The 27980-nt window shown below is 38.0% G+C and overlaps 2 protein-coding genes and 1 long non-coding RNA gene across 3 annotated transcripts in view; 1 reads left to right on the top strand and 2 right to left on the bottom strand.

Moving 5' to 3' along the window:
- The window catches only part of LOC130166946 (uncharacterized), a 33947-nt gene extending 9871 nt beyond the window's left edge, over positions 1-24076 (bottom strand). Inside the window, exons 1-3 of the long non-coding RNA XR_008827212.1 lie at positions 23866-24076; positions 19015-19069; positions 18575-18792 (exon numbers count right to left, since the gene is read on the bottom strand). This is a non-coding gene — a long non-coding RNA (uncharacterized LOC130166946). The remainder of the gene's footprint in view (positions 1-18574; positions 18793-19014; positions 19070-23865) is intronic.
- Positions 11242-20058, top strand: adra1d (adrenoceptor alpha 1D). The gene is made up of 2 exons (XM_056372811.1): positions 11242-12972; positions 18589-20058. The coding sequence occupies exons 1-2, from the start codon at positions 12012-12014 to the stop codon at positions 19137-19139; spliced, it is 1512 nt and encodes a 503-aa protein (XP_056228786.1). The 5' UTR covers positions 11242-12011; the 3' UTR covers positions 19140-20058.
- A 1874-nt stretch (positions 24077-25950) lies between the features above and the next one.
- Positions 25951-27027, bottom strand: LOC130166679 (5-hydroxytryptamine receptor 4). The gene has a single exon (XM_056372385.1). It carries the CDS (start codon positions 27025-27027, stop codon positions 25951-25953), a length of 1077 nt encoding a protein of 358 aa, XP_056228360.1.
- Positions 27028-27980: the final 953 nt, after the last annotated feature.

Here is a 27980-nt window from a genome sequence, read left to right as displayed (position 1 = left end):
GCATTGTTTCAATAAGGTGTAATAAGGTCTAGTTGATAATGAAACTAATTGTTATTTGCAGCCTTTAAGTTATAATATGTAACATCACTGTGTCTGCCTTACAGCATCGCTGAAACACTGACTTTATTCAGTGTTTTTACCAGCTATAATCACCTGGCCTGATTTATTATGAGAGGAGAAGTCTGAATAATTCAGTCCTGGTATAAACCTGAAAGAATCCAAACTGACGGCAATGGTGGTGAACACAACACTACTTCATGATGCTACTAAAAACTGTCTTTTGTTATTGTTTTTATTGAGAGACCCATAATGGCAGAAGTTACTGTGTGTTTAAATTCTCCAATAGGTAACACAAGTTGTAGTGTGATAGACTAGTTTCTAATATCTATATTGTACTGTATATCTGAATTTGCTTGTCCTGCTACCCATTGAAATGGAGTAGAGGGAAATGGAGGAAATGCTCTGTTTTAATTGGGTGATCCGAGAGGAAATTTCTCAGGCAAAAATTCTTTATATGTCCTTGACAGTAATATATTTAATTGTCAAACCGATACTGCAGCTACCTACAATGCGTAGGCACCATCACAACTGACAAGATGACTTAGAAATTTTTATAATAGCTTTCCAACCCAGCCTCAGACCGGGCTGAGCGTTCTTGTTGCAAAGCTGACATTTAAATCAATGATCATTTGAGTGGTGGTGAAACAATAGGTTCTTGATTGTCATATTGGTGCACTCAAATGTGACGAACACCATGATCATTTATCATAGACAAAACAATAGTGAGCAGTTTAGAATGTGGAGTAATAAAGGGAAGAATGAAAAACACAACTTCCCAGAGGAGGGATAGTACTGGGTTCATGCTAAATGAACATTATTGATTGAAAAATTTACAAGCCAAAAGGTCTTTAAGGAATTAATTTTCTGAGTTGACTAGAAATTGACCCAGGGCAACATGACTGTGTTAGCAATTAGGAAGGAATCATGAATTTTAATTATGGAGGAAGTGATTAAATAATCAGACAGAAGTGTAATGGATGTAAATAGGAGATGATGTTGGAAGGAGAATCTCCATTATTGCAGTGTTCATTCCGTCAGCAAAAATCTCTCTCTCTCTCTCTCTCTCTCTCTCTCTCTCTCTCTCTCTCTCTCTCTCTCTCTCTCTCTCTCTCTCTCTCTCTCTCTCTCTCTCTCTCTCTCTCTCTCTCTCTCTCTCTCTCTCTCTCTCTCTCTCTCTCTCTCTCTCTCTCTCTCTCTCTCTCTCTCTCTCTCTCTCTCTCACAGAAATCCAGAAATCAAGCGAGATTTACACGACACTGACTACAGGCAAAAATGATGAGAGTGTGTGTTGTATTTGACAGTATCTTATTTTGGGGAGATGGGGTGGGGGGTGGGGGGGGCAGTGTTGATTTCATCTGTTCACACACAGGCATTCACATACACACACATACACACTCAACAAAGTGCATGTAGCGTGAGAAAGGCGCTGTAGGGGACCCTGTGTTTTGGAGGACACTCAGAGTACAGATCTCAGGAGAGTTGTCTCAGTAAACTCAGTCACTGCCTCGTAATTAAGTGAGATTTGCACAGTGTCAGAGAGAGGCCAAGAGAACAAGCACGCAGATAAAAAAAGTGTTGAGTGTTCTGGGACGTACAGTGAATTAATGTCAATGTAAATTTCATTACACTGAGTGTAAGTGTGTAAGACAGGAAGCAGCAGATATTTCCACTGACACACTGCTGTGTGTTAGTTTCAGCTTCAGCCTCAAATCATCTCTTAAACATTATTAAAGGCACTTCTGCCTGTTGTAAGGACCGGCTATACTCAGGTTAATTAGACGGCTCAAACTAAAATCCATTTCTAAATTCTCTGTTGTTTGTCTGTATTTCAGAACGTCTGACCTGCCTCAGCGTTGTTAGGCTCCTCAGGTCCAGCTAACAATGACTGTGAATCATCTCGAGGTCTCAGCCCTAAAAATTGCAGGGATAAGACTTTTTTTCTGTGGCAATGCTAAGATTATAGGATTGTCTAACTAGCTGACTATGTTCTGTTTTTTATAGCTTTGTTGAGTTTTGTATTGATTGACCCTCTTCCACATCTTGCAGTCTCAGTATTCACATACCGTGAACTTTTGAAAAGCTTGCACTGATGTTTGTTTATCTCTCTCTCTCTCTCTCTCTCTCTCTCTCTCTCTCTCTCTCTCTGCATGTTTATGAGGGAGATTCCTCTCTTTGGGGCCCTTTCCAGGGATTTTACCATTTTGTTTTGTTATGACATTTTATTACAAACTAATATTGTAACTTCTGACTTGTGTTTGTTGTTAAAGCGCTGCGCTATGCGAAGCCCATTGAAGTTCTACTCACACAAGGAATAGAAGACACAATCATAGGAACATTCTACGATTTGCAATACTTGCAAAAGTCATCAGTGTTTTTACTACAGTTATCCACCAAATACAGAGGTCAAGACAGTTTCAGTCACTTGTTAATAGGAAGGTATTTTAATTTAGGGTCCTTTTCTTTGTGGGTCCTGTCATAGATGAAAATTTGAAATATATAAATAAATAAACAAGGTGATTGCTCTGTATATTTGATTTAAATTAGCTTAAAAAATTCTTCACCATTGCTCATCTGTCCTCAGTCCTCCCTGTTGTTCCCCAGTCACCTGCTCCTCATCACCTAATCACTCCATTACTAAATACACCTGCGCACTAGCTAACTCCCTTTGAAAGATCATATATTGTGCTTGCCTCTGTGCTAGCGTTCCAGTCTTTGTCTCTGGATGTTCTCAGTTATTTTTTCCCTGTCTTCTTGTCTTTTGGATCACTGACTGCTTACCTTTTTCTGAACCTGTTTATTTATTTTTTTTATTCTGCTTTTAAGTCTTCACGGCAATTACCAGCTCCCTCACACACAACACAGCTAGAGTAAATTCCATAACTGTATGAGGTGCCTAAGCCATTAATAGAGCTTAAACCCCCATAAGAATATTTTCAATTCTTTCCCTTAATGGCATTTTTTCTTAGTTCAGCTGTTCCCTTAAGCATAAGTCTGCTGTAACTCCGTCATGTTTCTCATCCAGGTTAGATGCTGCAAGTAAGATACTCTGTATGCCACAATTCATTCACTATACATTCAGTCACTATATCCTGCCACTTTGAAATCAGGACACAGAGCGATGATAGGTCAGACTGAGCAGCCCTCACTTCAAAAGCATCTGGGCACATCCTAGTCCTGAAGAGGATGAAGAGTGCCAGGAGAAGATGTGCAGAATACTGAGTTACTGCAGGATGGACAGCACAAATACACAGTCAAGTTGAGACATCTTACAGGTATTAGGCAATAAATATGTGATGGAAAACATTAGTATATACTCTGATATGGCAATGAATACCTTAATTCGTGCACTTGTAAATGTTGGTTGTATAGTTAACACACTGGGCATTTATTCAACCAAAGAGGGGAATAACGTGTAAATCTTTCAGTTGTTTATTATATAAAATGTTATTACATTGCAATAAACCTGAATAATGCCAGGACTTTTCTATCAGCCATTAAATTCTATAAAATGTACAGTGTCCAGCTTTATTTTTTCTGACTATTACTTTTTAACTTATGGACTGATCTGTATGCAGTTTGATATAGGGATGATTTGTATTTTATATATTTGTATTGATCTGATTTGCTAAATTAACTTACTTTAAAAAACACATTTGTCAAGACATTATTTTGTTAAAGCATACACAGTAACGTGTCAATAAATAACTCTGTGGTAGCATTGCACTCATAGTTACAAAGCAGCATATCTGCAGATATGACCCCAAATTAATTTTCATTTTTACTACTTAAACTTCTACAAAGATGTTGTTGTGTGCTTACAGCAACATTATACAACATTATAATGGATGTACTGTTTGTGCATTAAATGCTTCAAAGGGGCAGTTACAGTTAACTATAACTTGTACTTCTCATTTTTGATTAAAAAAGTTCAGGTTGCAGTGAATCGCCAACACATGCTCTGAACTGTAATTTACAGTTTTCTGCATGTCTCCACCAAAATTCAAGGACTATTTCACCTGTGAAGCTGCAGGCACTGCTCTAATATTGATGGAAAATCTCATACCTTATACTTTGGCATTAGAGATGATAGAACTACACCAGAAGAGTTTCTTTCATCTGTCCTGTTAGTCATTTAAACTCTGCAGTCACGGTATGTGTCATTTTACGTTGGTGTTTTGTTCTCATCAGATTTCCGCCCCTTATGTTTCTTCTCCTTTTCATTATCTGTACTTAAAATAGAAAGGGCAAAGAAGAATGGGAGATGTTCAGCTTAAACTTATATATCTTGACTGCTTCATTTTTGTGAACTCAAACAGAGATAGCATGATAGCAAGCTGTTTCTTTTGGACCCAATAGAATCAGTTTACTGAAGCCTGTTAGCAAAAGGGCATGGGAGTGTCCTTTAATCACATCCTCCATTATCATCTGTAATTTGTGTAGCGAAACACAGGGCTACTGTTATTCATGTTCCCTGTGTGTCAACATTTCTTTTTTATTTCGATTTTATTCTGTCTGACTCCCATGGGTCTCCTTATCCTGGGGAAATTTCAAATCAATATGAATTTCATATCACCCAGACAACCTTGATATTATTCAGGCCTTGAAATAGAAATGTTTTGTGCAGTCTTAGTCAATTTGAAATACTCCAGGGCACATATTAAAGCCTCTATGAGAAAATACAGACTTTTATGTCTTGGCCTTCAAAAACATGGGCATACAACATGGAAAATGGTCTTTTAGGAAAACCACATCAATTTGCACAAACTGTAATTGAGATTTTTCAGAAACCATTAAAATGCAATGAGAACTCACATTGCCGTAGGTGCATCAACATGCTACCAGCAAGACACCAAAATCATCCTTAACAAGAGGACGTAAATCAGCATTTCAAATGACTTTCTGCCCAGCAGTTCCCTCAGTACTGTTTCCTTCCAATTTTTCTTTCTTAAAACCAACACAACAAAATACTCTGGGGGCTTGTGTTAACTGCCCATAGCTTAGTTGTTAAGCTGGTGTTTCAATTTTCTGTCGTTATTTTGCCATTTTGCCTCACTACCTCTTTCTATATTGTTTGGGCCAGTTGATTTATGTTACATGGCTGGTTTCCAGCAAACAGATGGTTTCCCACCTGTGTGTTTTTCTTAGTTCCAGGCCCAAGTCTGATCTCCAGCGGAAAAATACCTCTGTGGTGGTAGCAGTGTTTGCGTGCGTATCATGGCAGATGGTGATATTCTGTGATCTAACACAAACACAACTGTTGCATCTGCCAGTGGTAAAGTCGGAGATGCAAGCGATGTTTGGGAAACTTTTGTCAGTCATGTAAATGGTTCTGTGCTTTTGAAACTGAGTTGTACAAAGCATTTTACAAAGCCTCTAATTTACCCACACACACACTGATGGTTGCCATGGAAAGTGCTGGCCTGCTAGTTGGGAGCAATTTGGGGTTCTGTGTCTTGCTCAAGGACACTTTGACATTTGGACAACAGGAGGCGGGGTTTAAACCACCAACTGTACAATTTAATGACTCCCTCTCCCACCTGAGCCACTGCCGCCTTGTGTGTTTATTTGTCACCACTAAGCTTGCTTTCAAGCAGAGGAAGCTTCACAACCCAACCCAACCCAACCCTGGACCATCTCTGAGGGGCAAACTGCCACCAGGCTCTGACGTTCTGCAGTTCCATACGTTCCCTGTGTGAGCAACAAACAAACAGCCTGCGGATTTGGTCCAGTTGCCAGGAGACTTCAGGAGAAAATGCTTTGTTTCTTTTGGATGTGTGTAATTTATCTGCTGTGCTGTACTCTAATAGCACTGCTCTGTCTTTACAGCCCCATGCAGCGACCACATTCAGAAAAGGTGCTGTTATCTGCCCCCTCAGGTGTGGTGGTGTAACATGACAAAACAAAAGTCCAAACATAAAGTGTGAACTGTTTAGTATTGAGGGTCTTTGTATATTGAACATAAATAAAAGTATTAGTGTGTCTACCACATCACAATATTTACAGTTTATTATTCCTTATTGTGTTGCGAGTTTAAGGCCATTTACTTAATATTCCTTTGAAAATTGTACTACCATTATCAAAAAAAAAAAAAGATATGTTTCAATGTCTACAATGTGTTCAAATGTGTAAAATATATGTGTGGTTTCTATTAAATTGCAAAAGAAGAGTTAGGTATGCAACAAGAGTTCGTCCTTTTTTTTTTTTCTTTAAAACATCTGAACTGGAACCGTCAGAATAACTCCAGAGCAACGAACCAGTCTGATGTTATCATTATTCAAAGTTATTTCCAAGTATTTTGTTTTGAATTCTTTCAACATGTATTTCTTCTTGTTCCTAATATCATGCATATTCAGTTCCCCAAATTTGGCCTGAAAATGATCACATCTGTAATGTGGCTTTCCTTAGACAGTGTAGCACTTTACTAATTCTTAAAACACATCATTCCAAGTGATTCTGAGTCTCCCCTGTTTGTGTGCTAGTACTCTGGTCTATCTCAGGTCCAGTGCCATGGCCTCTTGGACTCTTAGACAAACAGAACAGTCTCATAACATGCCAATGCAAAATGACAATCATAATATAGTTCGCATTCCACAGATGCCACAAAAACTGAGTCCTTATTTGACACTGTTTCCAAACATCTTAATTCACGAGCTAATAGGATCACAAAAATACCTTTATCTGCCTGCAAATCAAAACTGTATGTGTTAATAATTTCATGAAGTCATTGAAAGCATCCAGGATTGTGCATAATTGAAAGAAATTAAAATGTCAACGATATTTTATGCTAAAAAACAAAAAAAAAGAAAAGAAAAAAAAGTTAAACCAGAATCAACCAAGATTTGAATTTCCAGTAAACAGTAAACTTTGCTGTAATGTCATTAATTGAACATTGGCAAAGTCTCTCGAATGGATCCATTTCCACACTGCTAAAAATAAGCAGTGAATGCAACAAATGTTCCCTTGATGCTTAGTCGCTTCAATTTACAGCCTTCCACAAAGTGTGAAAGTGTGTGTGAAAAATGTTGTGAACATGCATCATGTTTCAATGTTTACTTTAACTCACAAACATGCCGGTCTGTTGTCTTAATGGCTACAAAATGTGACAAACCAAGTAGCAGTATGGGAAATGTCTGACCATTTGACCTTTTCAAACATTTGAGCCTTTGAGCAGTCGTATGTCTGTATGAAGTGATATCAAAGAACGACATGACTTGTGGCCGACTGAATCACAGTGCTCTGCTGAGGACTGATAAGATGGCACACAGTCAAAGTCTAGGGCAGATTACCATATTGAGAGTCTGAGGAAAGAGAGAGGGAAGGAAGAATGTGTTTATGTGTGTATGTGTGTGTGGTTGTGTGTGTGTGATGTGTACATGTGCAAATATCTGGATTAGCACCATAACAAATAGGACTCACAATATGAGTAGGCAACAGAATGCCCCCCCCCCCTTTGTCAGCCTCCAGCTTCATTTCAAACATTTAAAATCGCACACAGAAAAAGATAAATCCCTCAAAATACGTTTTACACTAGTGATAGGCTTTTTGACTTAGGATGAAATAGCTTATGCAGACAGATATATGCGACAAAGCTGAAAATGTTTTTTTCTACTGTACACATACAGTACATTATCACAGGAAATACCAAGCGTTTTGATACAGGCCAAAAGCCTCTAGGGTGAGTACAGCTGAAGACACGGTTGTGTACGATACAGATTTTTCTTTTGTGATCAGGCAGAAATGGAGATAACCCAGAAGTTTAATGTAGCTGAACTCAACACAATTGAACTGAACTGAATTTAACACAAAAATCACTATACCAGAAAGTATTTAAAGGACTTTTGATTTAGCTTAGGAACTGTAATGAGATTTAATTTCTTATATGGATATGGGGTATATACTGTACGCTGTTTGGATTAACCTATATAATTGACTAAAAAGGAGAAAAAATAACTAAAAAAGATTTGATTTGGAGGTGTGAAAGAAAGACTTAGACTTAGAATTAATTAAGAATTAGACTTATATGTTTATTTTGATTTGAGTGGTTTGATCGTTTTGACAATGCTTTGGTTCCAATAACTTTTAGATGTTTCGGTAAATGGTGTTTATTTCTCTCATGTGGTAAACTGTTGTAGCTAGGTTAATAGGCTAACTGGGTTATCTTGCTAAGTTAAATTACGTTTATTTTCTAAAAAATGACAGGATTGGGATGTTCTTATTATTCTGCTGTCTGGTGCCCAACACTTTGAGTAACTATTTCATTCCCCTACGCTACAGAGTGAGCATAGCATCATGGACACACAGGGCAGAAACTGCAAAAGCTCATCAAATCAGAATATATTTATACCTTGTGTTGCCATACTATGAGTCCAATACTAAGATACACTGAGAGACTGAATCCTGTCATACATGAGCCTGTGTGTAAATCAGCCCATCAGTAAAGCTCATACACTCTGCTTGGGTGAACAGCCGCACAGAAAATTAACAAAAAAAAAAGAGATCAAAGACCTTCAGGACGCATTAAGTAGCTTATTATTATGGTTCTCAGCACAATGGATTCAAAACTAAACAATGGCTAAAAGGTTTAAGTGGTGACTTTAATCTTTAAGTTGTGGGTTAAACAGAAACATTAGATTAATAGCATACCACTTTTTCATGTATTCCCCAAATTTTTGAGAAAGTAAAGTAAAGTAATCTAAAGTAAGCATTTAATATTTAATCAGAATCAATTCTTTGCAATCAATGACCATATGCAGTCCCGCAGAAAGTTTTTTTTCCCCTGGTGATGCGCTGCAAGACTTGTACAGCAGCCAACTACACATCCTGCTTGCTTTGGAGGCTTTTTGCCTTAAGTCTGGTTTTCAGAAAGTGAAACAAATACGAAGGTGGTCAATTACTCTTCTGCCCCCCCTATATATATATATATATATAAAATGGGCTACAGTTCCTGCACAGTTAACCCAATATGGATGTAAACGCCTAAAATACCCCTAAAGCAGACAGTCAGAACATAAGTCTCTCTCATGGTTTCATTTTAACTAGCTGAAGTAATACATTCAGAAAATAATCAGTCATGAGTAAATCATAAATGCTCTAATAAAGAACCATTAGCAACCTGAAACTACAATTCATTCCATATACCATTATCTGAAACTATACTTATCGTTGACAGGCTCTGTACCATCAAAAAAAAAAAAAGAAATTTCTCCTGTATGGTGTGGTCTAAACTTGGCTCTGCATGACTGCGGATCTAGCCCTCTCATAAGGAGGAACAGGTGGGCTGGATGAGGTTGTAGCTTTTTTTTTAATAAATCCAGTAATGAGGATGTGCTCCGACAGATGGGCAGACTCCCTGTGACTAGAAACAGAAGTGCCACTGCCCACAGCCAGAGCCCTGACTCCCTATTAGACCTAGTTTGCAAATGCATCATATGTGCTTTTTCGCAATGTGCAATGGTTGGTTTGATGAGCAGTCTGTCTGTCTGTCTGTGCATTGCTCAGTTGGTCCAGAGTGACATCTTGAGAATTATTGGATGGATTAGCACAGATTCAGGTGCAAAGACTTATGGATGAAGTATTGTGCCGTTTATGTGTTAAGTAAGGGTGATTGAGGTTTGGGTGGTGGATGGTCATGTGTAATGAGTTTCATGCAGGGCACCATACATAAACCACAATTGAATTTTAACTGGAGTTTTGTTAACTCAAGTATCAATCTCATTATCAGTATTGGTATCACAAATAGCTTTTAGGATAGAAAAGTTTGTCTGGCGCGCATTGTGGGGTGAGACTGCCCAGACACACATCCTCAAACATGTATCCCCAGCAAGGCTTTAAACTTTTAGAATTATTTCAAGCAGTAATAATAATAAGATATAGATTAAGACCAACAAATGCAAAGTGGTGACATTTAATGCTCTTTAACCTTTGTGAGACACTCTCAGGAAGTTTTTGGTTATTGGCTGTTTGGTGAGAGTAGTAACTGTAAATCTGGAATTGGATACATATATTGGGTATCGTTAATATTAGGTCAACATGGCAGCCTGAAAAGTGGGGTCCAAAGGTCCAAGACCACAATAAAAATCTCTAATATTTTCATTAAAACCTGGAAATAATCAGAAACTTTGGGGATTCATGAAACATTTAAAGGCACACGAAGTTGTGTCATGAAAAATGGAGTAGACATATTTAAGATTCTGCTCTATTTCTAGGTCAAGCTTCGGATTAAAGGTAGTTAAGGGCATTGACCAATTACTTACAAAAGGTCATATTTCTCCGAGTTGAAGCTAATCCTTTCCACTGAAGCATGCATTGAATTGACTGAATTGACTCCACCCTGGCCAAGGATAAGTATCACTCCATTCCTCAGAGACACGGTTTGAATCTTTGTGGAGAAGGATTCGTACTGCAGCAGGATAATGACCCCAAACACCTCAGATCTTTGCATGAACTACCGGAAGACCTAAGAAGACCAAGGAGTCCTGACTGTCGTAGACTTTCCTCCATAGTCACCTGACCTCAACCTCATTGAAAATTTATGGGGGCACCTGAAGACTAAGAGAGCCACGCAATCTGTGACATCACAAGAAGCTCTTTGGCATGTTGTCAGATCATGCTAACATGGATCCTCAGGTTTTGCACAAACCTCCACATCCACGCCAACTCCAGTGCATACTGTCATTAAAGCAAAAGGTCAGGACATATCAAATACTAAGATAGTGTCAAACTCATGTAGATTTTTCAAAGAATAAACTTTTACCCACATTGTTAAGCTGATATTATCACGTGTAATGAAAAAAAAGTGTTACGTTCAAAGCAAATGCAAAACAAAAGTATCTTGGCCAGCGGTCTCAGACTTTCTGGCTCCAGTGCATGTATGTAATGAATCATATGCTGTTAAAAAGATGGAGCTCAATGTCACAACACGCTGGACAAGTGGTAATTGAGCATCCTGGGCTGATGTTTTCCCATGCATGATTTGTTTGTCCGCTCTATGACTCTGCCTTCTGACCTGTCCTGTCCTCCAGGCTCCCTGGCGGTTTGTGCAGGCCTGTCCTTCTACTTAAACTATACACACTAGGCCTGGGGCTGGCAGCTGCAGTGTCATTGGAGACTTCACAGCTTTGCCTGAAGGCATAGTTTTTCACTCAAGTTGTCAATGCTGGCTTGTTGGTGCCTGGTGGAGGTTCAGATGAGCTGACAGAAGTTACTTTGTCTTATCTTTGTGGTAGAGGGGAGAGGTCGTCTCAGGGTTGAGGGTTTCTCTTTTGTCCTTTTACTTCTCTTTTTTTTTAATCTATACTTTATTTTCACATGTAGGCATTGTAAGACTGTAAGACACGCATACACATAGAGAACATTTAACACCTTTTTATGAAAACAAGTCAGATTAAGATATGAAAAGTGGCGGCACTTTCAATTAGTGTGTCACATAGAATTCGTATCCAGATTTTAAGAGACGCTCTCTTGTGGAGACTTTGAACGCAACAGTAAATATGTGACGTGTGGGTGGAGCTGTAGGTTCAGACCTGCTGTACCAGCTCTGACTGTGATCAGGGAGTTGTTACAAAGGATGCCACCAGTGGAAAACCATCGCATGGAAGAAATGCGCTGAAATGGACCTAAACATATTTGATTTTTTTCTTTATTATTGCATCTAACATTGCTTTTACTTCCTCTAGATTCTAATCCGCAATTGATTTTTGAGTGAGCTGAATACTTGTTTTTGAAGATATCACTTTCCTTATCATGCATGCATATGCCTGAAGATAAATGGACTTTTCTTTTTTTCTTTTTTTTTTTTTTTTTTACATCCTTCGCTCGGGCTGTGGCAAATTTTGCCTGCGAGGACAAGCGTTTAATTGTCTTGCTGGAAACAGACACTGAAATGAGACTGAAGACAGTGCCCTGCTTTCTTTAGTAAACTTACCTTAAAGTTCTCTTTATGGCGTTTCAAAATGTCAGACTCTAACTTGAGGAACGAAAGCAACTATGGGATCTATTTTACTGACGCTTTCAATGGATCTGTTTTGGAGCGAACGTTTCCAAACGACAGCATCTCGACATGTAGGAACTTCACACTGGACTCGCAGGTTGTCGGGGTTGGGATCTTTCTCTCCGTTTTTATTTTGGTTGCAATTGTTGGGAACATTCTGGTCATCCTCTCGGTGGTGTGCAATAAACATTTGCAGACTGTCACAAACTTCTTCATTGTTAACTTAGCCATGGCAGACCTGCTGCTGAGCATTATTGTGCTGCCTTTCTCTGCATCTTTAGAGGTTCTGGGATGCTGGGTGTTTGGCCGAGTTTTCTGCAACATCTGGGCAGCGGTGGATGTGCTCTGCTGCACCGCATCCATCCTCAGCCTCTGCATCATCTCCATAGACCGGTACATAGGGGTAAAATACTGCCTCAAATACCCGAGCATAATGACAGAGAGGAAGGCGGTAGCTATTTTAGTTGTAGTGTGGGTCTCATCCACGGTCATCTCTGTCGGACCGCTCCTGGGATGGAAGGAACCGCCGCCTGTTGACGACAGCATCTGCAAGATCACGGAGGAGCCGGGCTACGCGCTCTTCTCCTCTCTCTTCTCATTCTACCTCCCGCTCATGGTCATCCTCTTCATGTATTTTAGGGTGTATGTGGTGGCCCGCAGGACTACTAAGAGCCTGGAAGCGGGCGTCAAGCGAGAGAGAAACAAGTCGATAGAAGTGGTCCTGCGGATACACTGTCGCAGCGTGCTGGAGGAAGCGCGTCCGGCCAGCAGTTCAAAGAGCAACAAAAACCACCCGTTCAGAAGTTCGCTCTCGGTGCGGCTGATGAAGTTCTCCAGGGAGAAAAAGGCGGCTAAAACCCTCGCGATCGTTGTGGGGATGTTTATCCTCTGCTGGCTGCCCTTTTTCTTCTTTCTGCCAATGGGTATGTATTATAACTTTACATTTCTCTCCCTATAGCTTTCAGTGCGTCTGTCTCGGTGTACCGAGGGATATCACAGCTTCATATAAGCCTGTATCCTCACAGTCAAATTTGCTTTTCTCAAGAACCCTTAAACAAATTCTTAAAAATTCTATCACCTTAAATGCCTTCACTGGTTGCCTACTTGAGTTTATAATTCACTCCTTGACTGAACCTGCACCTAAAATGGTAGATGTACGTCATTTGCAACAAAATTAGATATTTTCTAACTGATTTATGTTTAATGTGAATAATTAATAACTGTGCGTCATTTGGGGTGATTAAACCTTTTCAGGCAGCTCCTCCAGAGAACTGCCTACGTATCTATAAAAATAACTATTGGCTGCAGGAGCAGGCCAGTATTACACCAAATACACTACAGTTAAAGAAAACATACATCATCAACCATAAAAACCTGCACAGTAACATTTGGGCATAAGAGGAAACATGAAAAAAGGGATATGCAGGATTTCATTTGCTGTTTCTTTTGGGAACTGAGCCAGGAATGGATCCAAATTAAGATTGTTATAATATTATAAAAACAAATCCTTTGGTCAGGAAGGGGCAAATCTGCAATCTGACCATTACTGGGGCTTGTTTCATGTCTGTAATTTTTTTGAGAGCTCTGAGGGCTGGCTGATATAGACATTTTTTAAAGAGCAGTCATAGTACACTGACATTCTTCAGTAATGAGCACTCAAACTAAATGCTCCCAGTACCTTGCAAAGCATCACAGCTGCTCATTGTGTCAGCTCCTGTGGAATATCTGTTTTAGTCTCACACACTGATATAAAATAATGATATTGTATTCGCTTGTTAAGGGTTTTGTTGCCTGGTCCATATTTGTAGCAGGGAAAGGCCACAGCACAATCATTACATCAAATGCCACCAGGAAGTCCAGGAAACACAAAACAATTTGCTCTAGGTGTTAATGTTGAGCATATGTCTAAAACGGTATTCAATATTGAAAGGATCAGCAAGATAAAACACGAATAAAGAATTATTTTCTAATCTGTGCAGATGTTTGAAAACCCCCTTTAGTGGGGATGACCAAAGCAAGTCAATATGGCTACACATAAATCAAACTGAAAAATGCTACATGCATATGGAGCTGCACTTACACACATGCGCACTAATGGTGGCCTCATGAATTTTCATTTTGCATTTATTTGAAGTAATTGATTGTAAAAAATCTATTATGAACAAATGGCCAGTATCTTATCAGGTATAGCACTCACAGCACTCTCACTCTTGCTGCCCCTCTAAATTTACACAATTAAATTATTAGAGAAAAGCCTGAGGGGGAGAGAGGGTGCAAGGAATGAAATGGGTGCTGCTAATCACTTTACTCACTCAATGGGAGTGAAAAGGGCAAGTTTATTTGTATCCAGAAATCAAAGACAGTTGGAGACTTCATCCCTTCTTCTGTCTGGAAATGAGTGAAGACATGAGTGAGTTTTTGCATTCATCATCCAAACATTTATTCACATGTTCTTGTATTTACACATTATGACTATTCTGAACCATAAGTTTGGAGTTGATTGTAAAAAACAATGTCTAATCAAATAATTTTCATCTATATAATCATATTGATCATATTGACTTGTCTCTGTGATCACATTATACAACCTGCTCTTGGGAAACCTCAACCAAGATGTCAAGGCTGAGTACGTTACTCTCAGTGTGGCACGACACTGAAATATCAGTATTCAAGAGAAAACAAAGGGGAGCTCAGCCAGAAGGAATCATTATGTTCTATCATAAATTGTTGTTTTAAATTTATGATTCCCAGTAGATGGTAGAGGAGTCTAAACTTGCATGATAGAGGAAGTCAGGCCGTCATTATCATCTTTGTCATCTGTGTTTGTTAAAGCCCAATAAAACTTTTACAGGAGTTTCAGCTCCTTGATGGAAATCATCTGCCCTGTTAAATCCCTTCAGACATGCTGTTCTCCAGTTTCACCCTGGACATTTCAAGCCCCTGGTGGAAGTAGTTTAAAACATTAGGTCCCCGCAGGGATCAATAAAGTATTACAATGTTGTTTTTATGGATTCACCCCTATGGGCTGGGTTGCAGTTTGTTTACTAAATGGCGGATTGACAAGTGTAGCACAGCCACAACCCACAAGTACAAGCCCTGCTTTTCCACACTTGGTCAGTCAGGCGGATTGATGTTGGTCCTTTGTAGAAAGACATCATTAATGAGTAAGCTTTTGCTGAAAGGCAGACATGTATTTTTACCACCTCTTATGCCACTCAGACCCCTTTTTCTGTGATGATGCAAATCTAGACAGAGTAGCCTGACTCATCTGAAACTCTAGTTAGAGTGCCCTAACACCATTTGCTTATATTAGTGCACTAGACTCATGAGTACTATTTTTTCTATTGCCAGAGAAGTGATGGAATAAAGAGAAATAGCCTTTGAGAGCTACTTTGAATGCTGTCTCTCTCCTAGTATAATGGATAAATATCAAGCACAACCTATTGCACAGGGAATGTAGAATTAGCATTTTAGTATTAATTACCAGACAATGTTATAATTGGCAGGTTTTTTTCCAAGCTCTGCTGTCCATGCTCACATAAATCCAAATCTTTGCGACATGAAGGCACAAAGTACTACATGTGTCAAGTTTCAAACTTTTATTTTCTGCAGTTGTTCTTCTTTGTGTTTTGAATGTATATTTTCAATTCTGAAATTAGGGATATAGAAACAATACACTGGAAATGATATAGTTTTGCAGCAAATATATATTAGAAAACACTGTCTAACATGTATGTATTGAGATTAATAGCACGAGGAAACCCAGTGTGTCATTTTATTTATTTCTAAACACTATGCTTTGGTAGATTGATACTTTTGCCTGGAATGTTATATATGTGGTCCTCAACTCTACAATTTACATTTGTTAGAGTGTTATGTTTGTTTAACAAGAGCTCAAGGTTTTCTCTATTTAAGGTTTAAGTCTTTTGATATTATATATTTTATTATTGTCAAAAAATCCAATTAAAAAAAACCAAAACCAACAATGAATTGATACTACTAGCACACATTGGCTGTGCAGCCAAAGCCTGATATATCCTATTCCTATGGCTTCCATTGTTGTCAAAAGAAAAAAAAAAAGTTAAATTCACACCTTCCTTCATTTGTATGAGCTTGGGCAACATAGTTTATTTTGAGTTAATCCCATACACTGTCCTGCTGCTGTACAGGACTCACATCCGCAATTGTGAGAGAGACTAATTCATTGTTGATTTTCATGGATGGATTTGATAATAAAATCATAATATACCACCAGCCTTACACAACAAAATTGGACTACAAAAATAGTCCAATAAATCCTGTAATATTTAGAATCTCTGGTAATATAAGTAACCCTATGGCTATTATAATCATTACAATATGTCATGATGGTTAAGGCAAAGACCTTCTATAAATGCATACCATAATGCAAGTATTCACTGAACCACCATCCTTGGTGGTCACATGTTGAGGTTGAATTTTTTAAAAAGCTGTGTCAAATATTGACCTTCACACAGAACATTAAATGTCAAGGAGATAATGCCATAAGCTCTTTAACTGAGGACCAATCAGGATTCTGCCTGCTCACACAAAAGAGCCATCACGTCCCCAGACTCCTCCACAGGATTCAGGGTGTATCCAAAGCAATCATTTGTTGCTTGACTTTATGATTTGTACTGGGGTATCAGCCTATGTGAACTTAAAAAAAAATTACATCCTCAGAGGGGATTTAAGTTGGCAATCATCATGCAGACATCAGACTTAAAAGATACTGTTATCTCAAAGGCAATAAAACAAAAAAGAGGAAGAAGAAAAAAAATCACCTGTTGTCACGGTGTTGTGGCTGTGCGTCAGAATGATGAATCACTAGCTGTCTGCCTTTAAGGTGATGTGACTTCAGTGAGAAGAATCAATGGAGAACATCATTTCCCCTAATCACTTTTTTTCATCTTAATCTTTAAAGATTCAGAATCAGAACTGGTTTACAGACAAGTCTTTTAACAGAAATGAAAGCAAAGTCAGAGCCAGGTAGGAGCTGCTACATGCTGCAGAAAACATTACAAGTAAGCTAGAAAAATCTGTTTTATTATGCAGTTTATGTCCTCGAGTAAATGGCACAAGTCTCCTGTTTTGCATTTGTTAGTGCACAGATGTCGTTTGGTAGCTGATGTCAAAACAATGAAACCATTACTTTGAAAATCACATACAAGCCATTTCAGATATTAACACTTTGTACTAACAGAACTGAAATGAAATTGGACTTTTGGGACCAAGCAGTGCAGATTTGACATTAGCACTGTGATATGTTGCCTCTGTGTCCAGGGTCAACACTGTGTTAAATCCAAGCCCGGGGAGACAAGAACAACTAGAAAGCAATAGGAAAAAGTAACATTCCATGAATAACAGCATGTCATATCAAAATTGCCAGTGCAAGTATAAAGACCATGAGCACGGTAATGAGAGCCCGGGTGTTGGTGTACTGTACAGGAAGCAATTTTCAAAAAAAAAAAAAAAAAACAACAAAAAGAAACTGACAGTTTATGTTGAATCACCATTCTTCATATGCCAAAAAAGAAACCACCCTACAAAAGCTGATAAAGCTGATAAATGTAATATTTCAAGGTTGTCTATGGCAGGATTTTCCATCATACAAAGATGGCAAAGACAGGGTTGTTATAAACCTGTGCACAAGCAAAGGTAATGTATTACATGTAGAATTTTCAAAGCATCATGAATCAAACATCAGATATCTCATTCAAGCATGGCAAACACCTTACAAGACACATTCTACTTTATCCTCTTTGAGAAAGCACATACCACAGGAAAATTTTAATCTCCTTTATGTTGTTAGCAGCCTGGTTAATGTGTCAATGTCGGGCCAATGTTGCATCAACTCAAACCAAGAAATTGAAACATTCGGCAGAAATAAAGAAAATGTCTCATCATCACATATTCTACTCCAGCAAAGGCATCATAGAAAGAGCTTTGTGCACTCAGGCTTGTGGTTAATACTTCCTCTGTAAATATCCATTCCATTCATAAAAGTCCACACATTTATCAGAACCTCCTCTGTTTCTATTAATAAACACAAATAGCTACTGCTGCACAATAGATCATTACATAAATAATGCTGTGAATATCTGACTGTCAAAGGGATGAAATATATGTACGTAGTATAATAGCTTAATACAACTGTGCCCACAGTAGTGCATTGTTTGTAGTGTATGAGTCAAGCAGTAGAGGAGCAGATTCAGGATCTCCTTAATAATGCTTTCCTATGTAGTTCCTAAAAGAGATAAACCATTTTAACAATTTTTACTTGTTATATATTTTTAACCTGTTCAGTCTGACAAAATGGTTGCCATTTTATTTCCAAAAATCATAAACTGTATTTAGCGTTACATTCCCTGTACCTACATTTTGCTTCAACTGTTCTGCACTTTGAAGACATTTATTGTGAAAATTATTTTGATTCTTTATGGAACATTGACAGCAGTATCCTGTATTGTGTATATACTATACATTTTGGCTACTCACAAATCTTACCTTCTTCTCCATAGGTTCCTTCTTCCCGGCACTGAAGCCATCTGACACTGTGTTCAAGGTAGTCTTTTGGCTGGGCTACTTCAACAGCTGCATCAACCCCATGATCTACCCGTGCTCCAGCAAAGAGTTCCAGAGGGCTTTCACTCGGCTCCTCAGGTGCCAGTGTCACCAAAGACAGAGGGTCCTTCGCCGCTTCTATGACCAGAGGTGGCGGACAGCTGTCAAAGGAAAGACAAGGGATCAGAGAGCAGATTATAAGCCTGGCTACACTGTACATGAATCCTGTGGCAGCTCATTGTTACACAAGGGGAAAGGGCACTCGCTAGGTTTCAAAGGATGGAGTCTGTTTCCACCCCTGCAAAAGTCTTCTGTCCAGCTCAAAAAGAAAGTGAACAATCTGTCAAATAAAATTAAAGGAGGGACAGGAAAAGGTACCACACCTGCAGTGGGCCGGATTGATATAGTAGACACAGTCTCCATGGGGATTTACAACTCCTGTGAGCAGAACAGTTATCAGTTCTATGATCTGGCAGACTGCTATGGCCTGAAAGAGACTGACATTTAGAGGGTCATCACAGAATCTTTTATTTATTTACAAAGGGCCATATTGGACCAACATGCAAGAAAGACTAAGATAGGGCATAATTTTGTGTTCACAGATTATCTGAGAATCAAAGCTTAAGTGAAGCTATGGACTGAGAATGATGGCTTGACCCCAGCACAAACAAGACTAAAATTTTATCTCAATCCCTCATGACCATCATGTTTATTTAGATGAAAATTCTCATGAACTGCTTAAAGGACCCAAAGTAGCCAACTCCTTGGACTTTATTTTCATTGACATTACACAGCTCACAGCTGACAGGTGTATGCACTTTTGGTAAGACTTTAACATAAACCAGTGTCATTATTACTGTCTCCATGTCTTTAAGTATTAGCCAGCTGATACTGTGTGATGACTCCCATTGAATGGTGACTGCTTTGTTTGATGTTCAGCTGATTTGAAACAAAAAAAGAACAAAAAAAAAACCAAAAAAAAAAAACCACTATTACAAAATGTAACTTTTAAGCTCGAACAGAGCAAAGTTAGAGTCATAAGTGCAATTTTTAATGTTGAATGAATTACAGTATTTCATGTGCCATTTTTCTGTTTTGACAAAGCATTGTAAAGATAAGAGGCCAGCTGAAAACAGAGATGCTGCACAGTATTTATTTTAAAAGTTGGATTTATAAGTTCACTTGGCATTGATATGCACACTTGTTTGCATAAACAACCATTATCTCAGTGCCATGAGATAACTTTATGAATTGGCGCTATATAAATAAAATTGAATTGACTTGTGTCGACATGAGTTTACTTGGCCCACCTAACTGTAATTTGCTCTGCCAAGTGAGTGCTAATGTGAAATAAATATGCTTTTTTTTGTATTTTTTGATTTTATGTTAATGTCAAATGAAAAGTAAAATAAAAAGGAGGGGAACAAGATGAGACTAACTCTGGTTTTCAGTTAAATTACAGTGAAGTATTGTAATTTATTTCATGAATTCTAAAAAAACATCTGCCCCAACCAGCAGATGTCACTATTGTTTTGGTTGTTTTATCTACCACACCTTTTTCAGGCCAAGTTTGACTTAGCCTGTTGTAAAGCAAAATGGTTTGTTTTTAAATAAAATACCAAATGAGGAAAAAAATCAATATCTTAACCTGTCAAGGTGAACAGAGTGAGAATCTGTTGATTGAGAATCAAATACAAATAAAGAATTTAGGAATTTAAAATGAGAGTAACACAGAGACACACACACACTCACGTAACACTAGGCATTGTAGAGAAACAGAGAAAAAGAGACTCTATGAAGACTAAGAAATTTCAATGACTTCCTGCTATTAGCTTCATTCCACCAAAATCAGGCAACAGAACTTTACTTTTTGCATTTGTAATAATTTAAAAAAATCTCAATGAAGAGAAGGAATTGGATGAAGAGAAACAGAAGACAGTGCTCATCTTGGACTAAAACATCAAAGCACAAATTGTTGCCAGTGTATGGGATAGTCTCGAAATCCAGACATTAATAGCAGAAATATATTTCAAAAAATATATACAAAACTATAGCTGTCACTGTTCAGATGATGTTTGTTGTGGTCTTTTTCAAAGGTCAAATGTCCTTTAAACCATTAATTCTCCATTTCCAATTATTTTCACTCTCCCCTCTGTCCCACAAAAAAACTGACTTGAAACAACAACATAACTTCATCAAAGCTATTTCCTAACTCAAGTAACAAGTCACTGCATAGTGTGTACTGCTAGTGCACTAGCGCTGGTGATAGTGATGCTGCTGGTTTAACAGAGACACAGTTTGACTATGCTCTAGAGCATAGAGCAAGAAAAAGACTCCAGATGAACATCTAAGTGCATCTTTGGCACAAGGATGTATTGTTCTTGATTATCTTGAATAAGGCTAATTTGCTATGCACTGGGCATCTAAGTGCCTTGCAGGATTAGGTTACAAGTTACAAGAAGAGTGAGGCAATTGCAACAAATAAAATAGCTATAGTTTCAAGTTACCAGGGTTTCCAGAAACACTTTCCAGTCTCATAGCTCACTTTACAGCAATGTTAAACCACAAACTGAGTCATGTTTTCTTCTTTTGGTCAATTGTCAGCAGATGTGATTGTTTGTTACCATGGCAACACAGCCCTTTGCTCTGTGTGAGATAACCTGTTAGGTTGACTGTTGGTATAAGTCTAGTACAACTCACCACACTGCTGATTCACAAAATAAATGAGAAATAACTACAATAGCACTGTGAGTTAAGTAGACAGAGAAAAAAGGAGAGAGAGAGAGAGAGAGAGAGAGAGAGAGAGAGAGAGACAGAGAGAGATCTTACCTCTATTAAGACTAATAAACCTCATCCATGGAATATCACCATGGAAATGGATTAAACATTTAGACAAAACCTGACTTGATACTAACACAATGTTGCTGCACAAGTGGCTGTTTAAATGAGCAAGATCACAAAAGAAGCAGATTAACAGCTCTGTTTAAAACTGGAAAAAGAAAAAATGTACATATATTTTATTTTACATTTTATATTTCCTCATCAGTTGTGCTTTACTTAATATTTCATTGGCTACAATGTGCCACAAAACCTGTGCACAGTGTGTATGTTATATCTGTTTAAAAACACAAATTTTAAATTACAAACTCAACACAGGCTTAGATTTAAAAAAATTGTGAATGTTTAACATTTAGTTTGAAAAACTACGACACAGAAATTAAACAGAGTATTAAACATTTTTTGTCTATGTCATGCATGTTGCCCCTCTAACTCAATCTGTGTATTAACATTTTAAGCTGTGAACAAACTATAAACTTTTACTAGGGTAATTAATATTTTAATTCTGAAATGTTTATGGGTAAGACTGCTCCTTAAAAAGGCATTGAGCCTCTTTTTAAAAACTTGTTATCATGAAATAAAAATAAAATAATAATGTCAATATGCAAAAAGTGAGAGAACACCTTCACGTGCACAATTATCCACCATCTGCCTAATTTTACTATTCTCCTACATTCAGTGTGTCCTGTCTAAGACTGCAATGTTTTCATGAGCACATTCAAAACACAACTTCATTTCATATTTCCATTTATACCAAAAGACTTCATCAAGCATGTTTAGAAAGTAACACTGCCGCATGATTAGACACTGATCAATCACAATAATGGAAGAATGTTTGGCGGATTGTGAAACATGATACTTTTGGTTCCCACTTATCAGAAGTATTGATAGCTCTGACAAATACATTGTCATCTTGCTACAAAGTAATTATTATTGGCCCTCTGTCTATCTCTCATTTTCAATGGCACAAAATTTAATTCAAAAGATAAAAATATTTATGCTGGGAGTGTGATTCATTGTCACACCACAAACAATTAGATGACATGAAATATAAAAGAAGATTAAAACATAAATAAAATTCGGGTAAAATATGCATAATTTTAATGTTGTGAACATGTTATTTCAGAGGTCCAGAATGTTTTGGATACATCAATTCAATGTTTGTATAACTTTATTTATTTAAAATATCAAAATACAATAGTGAATAGTTACAGTGAATAGTTATAGTCATAGTTAATATAGTCACTTTTTTTTAGTCCTGAGAGGTATTTTAAGCTTATGCACTACATTATACTTAGTTTTCAGCTTATTTTCATCTCAAAAAGCAGATTTGGATGGGTGCCACTTAAATAATTCGACTTTCAACCAACCCTGGCAGGAACACACTGAAGGAGACCACGTATTTATATGTCGATTTCAATGTATTCCTTTGTTTTTTTACAGCAGGAGTTTTCAAACAACAAAAGGCTAAAGCAACACAACAACTCACACAAGTCAGAAAACTGCTGTTGCACTGCGAACTATGGGGTAGGTTTTCCAATCATGCAACATTACTGGCTGTATCAGCAGCTGGCTAACAGCTGTCAAAATACCAAATCTTACTTTAATTACTGGGGTTTTGCCAGAAGGACAAGTTGCTTCAGACATCTTTGGAGATGCAGTTTACACTGGTACTGTGCAGAGTGCTAATTATAATAAGGGGATCAACTTTTTCTCCAGGGTGAAAGGGAACCCAGTGCAGTGCAGGCACATGCTTCAGTGAACTGAGATGTTACAGTGAATACAGTATCTTGCTTGTTTAACTAAAGCTGTCAAATAAATGTAGTGGAGTAGCATGTACAATGTAGGAGTGGAAGTATAAAGTAGCAAAAAAATGGAAATACTCAAGTTAAGTGCAAGTACCCCAAAATTGTACTTAAGCACATTACTTAAAGTAAACTGTTAATACAATTACTTAGCCTTTAGTACACATATTGTTCAGTTACTCATCCAATTAAAACTACTGAATTCCTGATTGAAAACAACGAGGGTGCCTCTTAAAGGGGATAATACCGAAAATGTAAAAGACTAAACCACCACAGCCACGAGACTATTAAAATGAAATAATTAACACTATATTGATGTCAAAATTGATCTCTACAGCATCTAATCCATTGTGTCACTGCTCGTGACTGAGCACCAGTTTTTCGCTACCTAAACATTTAATATTGGTAATGAAATGAAAGGGTGCTAGCTAACATTGGTTAGCTAAACTCTAACTTAAAGCAAAAGATAGAAACTAGCTAAAATTAGCTTTCATCCAGATACTTGACACAGTCTGATTCAGAAACTCAAAAGGTAAGAAAGTAAAATGTATTAAACAATCTGGATAGTTAGCGACTGCTACTTATATTTACCTGCACAATAAAGACGCTGGCCACAGATGGGAGTGACGAAGGCAGATGTGATGCGCAGCTAACGTCAAGGTAGAGAAATGGTATAGTCCACTTTAGGGGTGTCTGAAATTGTAGTACAGGATTATTCGAGGCATGAATATGGGATTTACATGTAATACAGGTAAGAAGGATATATAAATGTTTCAACCCCTCTGAACTGTTGTTTATACTTCTTTTTTTTTTGGTCTTAATCTTAATATTAATCTTAATCAGGGGGTGTCAGACTCTAGCAACCCCCCCCCCCCCCCCCCCCCCCCCACCACCACCACCTTGTATTTAATAGGTGTTGATTTACCCTGGTGTAAAATAAGGGATTTGTGTTCAACTTTCATGTTCATTCACAGAATTCAAATTTGGCTCCTTATCCCTCTCCAAAGCTATAGCCTGTTAAATAACCGTGCCCATTACTTCTCCTCCTTCACTTGCGATGAGCAAACAAAGCAGTCTAAGGGAGAGATTGTGTAATTAACTAGCAAACCAGACAGTAAAATTACACAGATTGCTAGTCTAAACACAATGAGAGGCACAGTCAAATGTGCGCCTTTCATTTAATTTGACATCACACATTACACACTTTAAAACTGTGTGTGCCTTTATCCTTATCTGTAGGATATGCCAGGATGACTTTGCCTTTCCCAATGCAATCACCTGGATACCTTGTTCTCTTAGTTAGGCTTGAGCTCTACAGTTTTTGGTCCTTCTGAAAGAGTTCCACATCATGTGATATTTTTTTCAGTAATGGCAGTGAGAACATCTATCGCTGTTAAAAGCAAAACAACCCAAACGTAAACAGGAGCATTGCCCCACCAACATAATAAAAAACAGAATTACAATAAGCTATTTCTCTCAAACTGAGAGAGCTGAATATACAGACTGACAACAACAAAATCAAGGTTAGTAATTCTATCTGACAATGTTGGTGACCTCACAAGGTTTGTTGACGTCAGTAATGTTTGTAAACAGGAATAAAACAGGCCTGTGTTTTAATCATGATTTTGTATTATGTATTTTTTCATAACTCTGAATATACATGTGATATGGTTGAATAGAGATTAGTGTTCAACCACTATGATACAGTAGATGTGGATACTAAAACTGTAAATTTACTTCACATAATAATAAATCAACTTTAGCTTGGAATCAGTGCATCAAAGTCCCGAAGAAAAGAATCATAAAGTTTATCATTATGAGAAAGTCCTTTACTTCAGATGTAAATCTTCCGTGTGTCCCATAGTGAAGGTCGATGTTGCCTTTCCATGCCATGCGTTTTCTTTGCTTTTCCTTTTTTTTTTTTTTTTTTGTTTAAACATTGGAAATTGTTTTCTTTCATAAAAAACCTGTTATCTGTGGTTAAGATCTAGGTCGGTCCTCCTCCTCACTCGTATTGATGAAAGCAAATCATTGTTAAGTCATTTTCAGCCGTTTCTAGGCCCTGTAATGTAGCTATATACACATGTGGCAATCATTTGAATTAGTCAAGTTCAACCAATAGACATCTGTCTGCTATAGACATAAACATATTATAGGGATACAGGTAAATGTTAGCCTGATGATGACTGGCATGTATAGGCAAATTATTCCCACAGTTCACAACTACTTTCTGGTTTGATTTTCATCTAATATCACAAGCACATTTTCTACATTGGGGTACCATAGAAACACATGGAAGTCATCCAAAGCTTATTTACTTGACAGTGCTAATACTGGAAAACGCTTTTGTGGCAGAGCCTATTCAGATCCTTTTTTTTCTGTCACAAGATAAAAACATATTATGCAACAGAGCACACTACTTTTACAAGGAAATTAAAGAAGTTATTTCAGACATCACAGTTGAAGTCATAGTCGATGGCAGTCCCACTTCACTACCAATTCTTAGAATAAGAATTCTTCCTAATTGAAACATTTTGAAACATTATCTTGCCTGGCTGTTAATAAAAAACTGGTTGGAGCACATTGAACAGTGCCTTTGATTCCCAAAACTATATAGCCCTTACTATTCATTGATGTTTGTATGCCTCCACAAAATATAGAGATATTATCTGTATTTCATGATTTATCTGCACGCTCATTTGCATCTTTCCTAGTGTGAGATAGCTCCATCCCAGGGGAGGATCCAGGCAAGCATACCCTGCAGCCAATGAACATGAGGAATGCCCTGCGGAAGGAACGGTTGAAAAAACCATACAGGAAGGGATTTAGAGATGAGTTGATATAGCCTAGCCACAAAAATATATCCCAAACAACCACTTCTGTGCTGTATTCAATAAACGGGTCCACAATGTTGACTGTAAAGAAGGGCATCCAGAAGATTAGGAAAACTCCCATGATGATACCCAAAGTTTTTGCAGCCTTTCTCTCCCTCCTCATAGTGTTTCGGTGTCTTTGTTTCTTGCTCGAGTCTTTTCCCACTCCAGCTGCCATCTGACTTTCCATGGCGCTGATCTGTTTGGCCTGCCTTTTGGCGGCTTTGAAGATCTTCCAGTAGGCTACTAGCATGATAGCCATTGGCAAGTAGAAGGCTACCATGGAAGCCATGACAGCATAAATTCGATTGACCAAGAATACGCATACATCTTTAGGGAGCAAGATGTCCACACCAGCAATATGAAGATCTAGCATTATGGGGCCAAAGGAAATGAGCATGGGAACAGCCCAACACACAACAATGAGGAGAGCTACCCGACTACGAGACATCTTTAAAGAGTAAACTAGCGGGTTGCAGACAGCATAGTAGCGGTCAAAGGCAATGCAGCTGAGATGGAATATGGAGGCAGTGCACAGCATCACATCTAGGCTCGAGTGAAGTTGACAAAAAAGGGCACCAAAGTACCAGCATCCCTCCACAGTCCGAATCATACTATAGGGCATCACTACCAGGCCAACGAGGCAATCAGCCACTGCCAAGGACATGACGAAGGAATTTGTGGGTGATTGCAACTGCTTGAAGTAGGCGATGGACAAGACCACCAGGAAATTTCCCACCACTGTGCAGGCGATGCCAACAGAGAGGAAGGCATACAGGAAAATGCGAGAAACCTGGTTCCTCACTGTAGTACAGGACTGAAGTTCAATCTGAAGAGATGTGTTAGCATCTCCAAGCAATCCCAAGCTGCCGTTATCCATGGTCTAATCAAACCTGTCAAAACACACAGATACAGTTGTAAGAAATGAGTGTTTTTGTTTGACATTGCAGTAAGAGAGGCATTTCAAAGCGCTCTGCTTATACTCTAGTGCTTCATTAACAGTGACAAAAATTTGTTTCAGACAGAACTTCTGCTCCAACTTGTCATTAATTAATTTCTAAGCTGTAAGCTTTAGTTTGTCGTACCAATCACAAAAGAGTGTTGGGTTGGAAAGCCGTTGACATGCCTTGTCTAAAATGCTATCTATTTGCTTGGTGTAGTGAGCAAAACCAGATGTTCTTTCCATCAACACAGGTCATGATATTATGATGAGAATAATACATTATTACATTTAGCACTTGTTTTCTAATCCAAAAAAGAAAAAAATACTCTAAAGCATCAGATAGCACCAAGTAGCTTGAGGAGGCATGGGATTCTCCACATTAACATCATCAGGTCAATGTTATCACAAAATAAATTGGAGGTTTGTGAGAATATTAGTCATTTATTTCATTTTCCAAGTGTGTTTGCCTCTGGGAATAATTATGTATTTGTTCAATTTTAGACCTCTGAATTCAGGCATTGCACATTAGAGGATGTCACACAGCTGAACACATATGACAAATTCCAAGTGCCAGTGGTGTGAACAAGGAGCAGATGTTCCAGCTGATTTGGAACAGATTTTAATGAACACCACAGGGACTATGCAGTGATGGCAAAGCGAAGCTGATTGAAAATATAGGTTCTTGTTTGAGCTTGAAGACCTGTTGAGTTGAAATGACACACATTGGTGTCAGTGAAGTCAAGGTAAAATAAATAAATGTATTCATTTAAACTCACGACATACTGTATATATCTTACTCATCCAGTTTTGAAAATTTTATTTAGGTGTATATTCATTTCTTAATTGAAAGCTGTTCATAAATGAATCATCTATTCAGTTAAAACAGGTGA

This window comes from Seriola aureovittata, chromosome 3, assembly GCF_021018895.1.
Source record: "Seriola aureovittata isolate HTS-2021-v1 ecotype China chromosome 3, ASM2101889v1, whole genome shotgun sequence".
Classification (NCBI taxonomy): domain Eukaryota; kingdom Metazoa; phylum Chordata; class Actinopteri; order Carangiformes; family Carangidae; genus Seriola; species Seriola aureovittata.
The sequence above is the reverse complement of the archived record's forward strand: the minus strand, read 5'-3'. Positions and strand labels throughout refer to the sequence as shown.

What these genes read in the sequence shown, in the direction of transcription:
- adra1d (XM_056372811.1), top strand. Translation starts at nt 12,012, where the DNA reads ATGTCAGACTCTAACTTGAGGAACGAAAGCAACTATGGGATCTATTTT. An exon ending in TTTCTTCTTTCTGCCAATGG is followed by an intron (nt 12,973 to 18,588) that starts GTATGTATTATA and finishes TCTTCTCCATAG; the next exon opens with GTTCCTTCTTCCCGGCACTG.
- LOC130166679 (XM_056372385.1), bottom strand. Translation starts at nt 27,027, where the DNA reads ATGGATAACGGCAGCTTGGGATTGCTTGGAGATGCTAACACATCTCTT.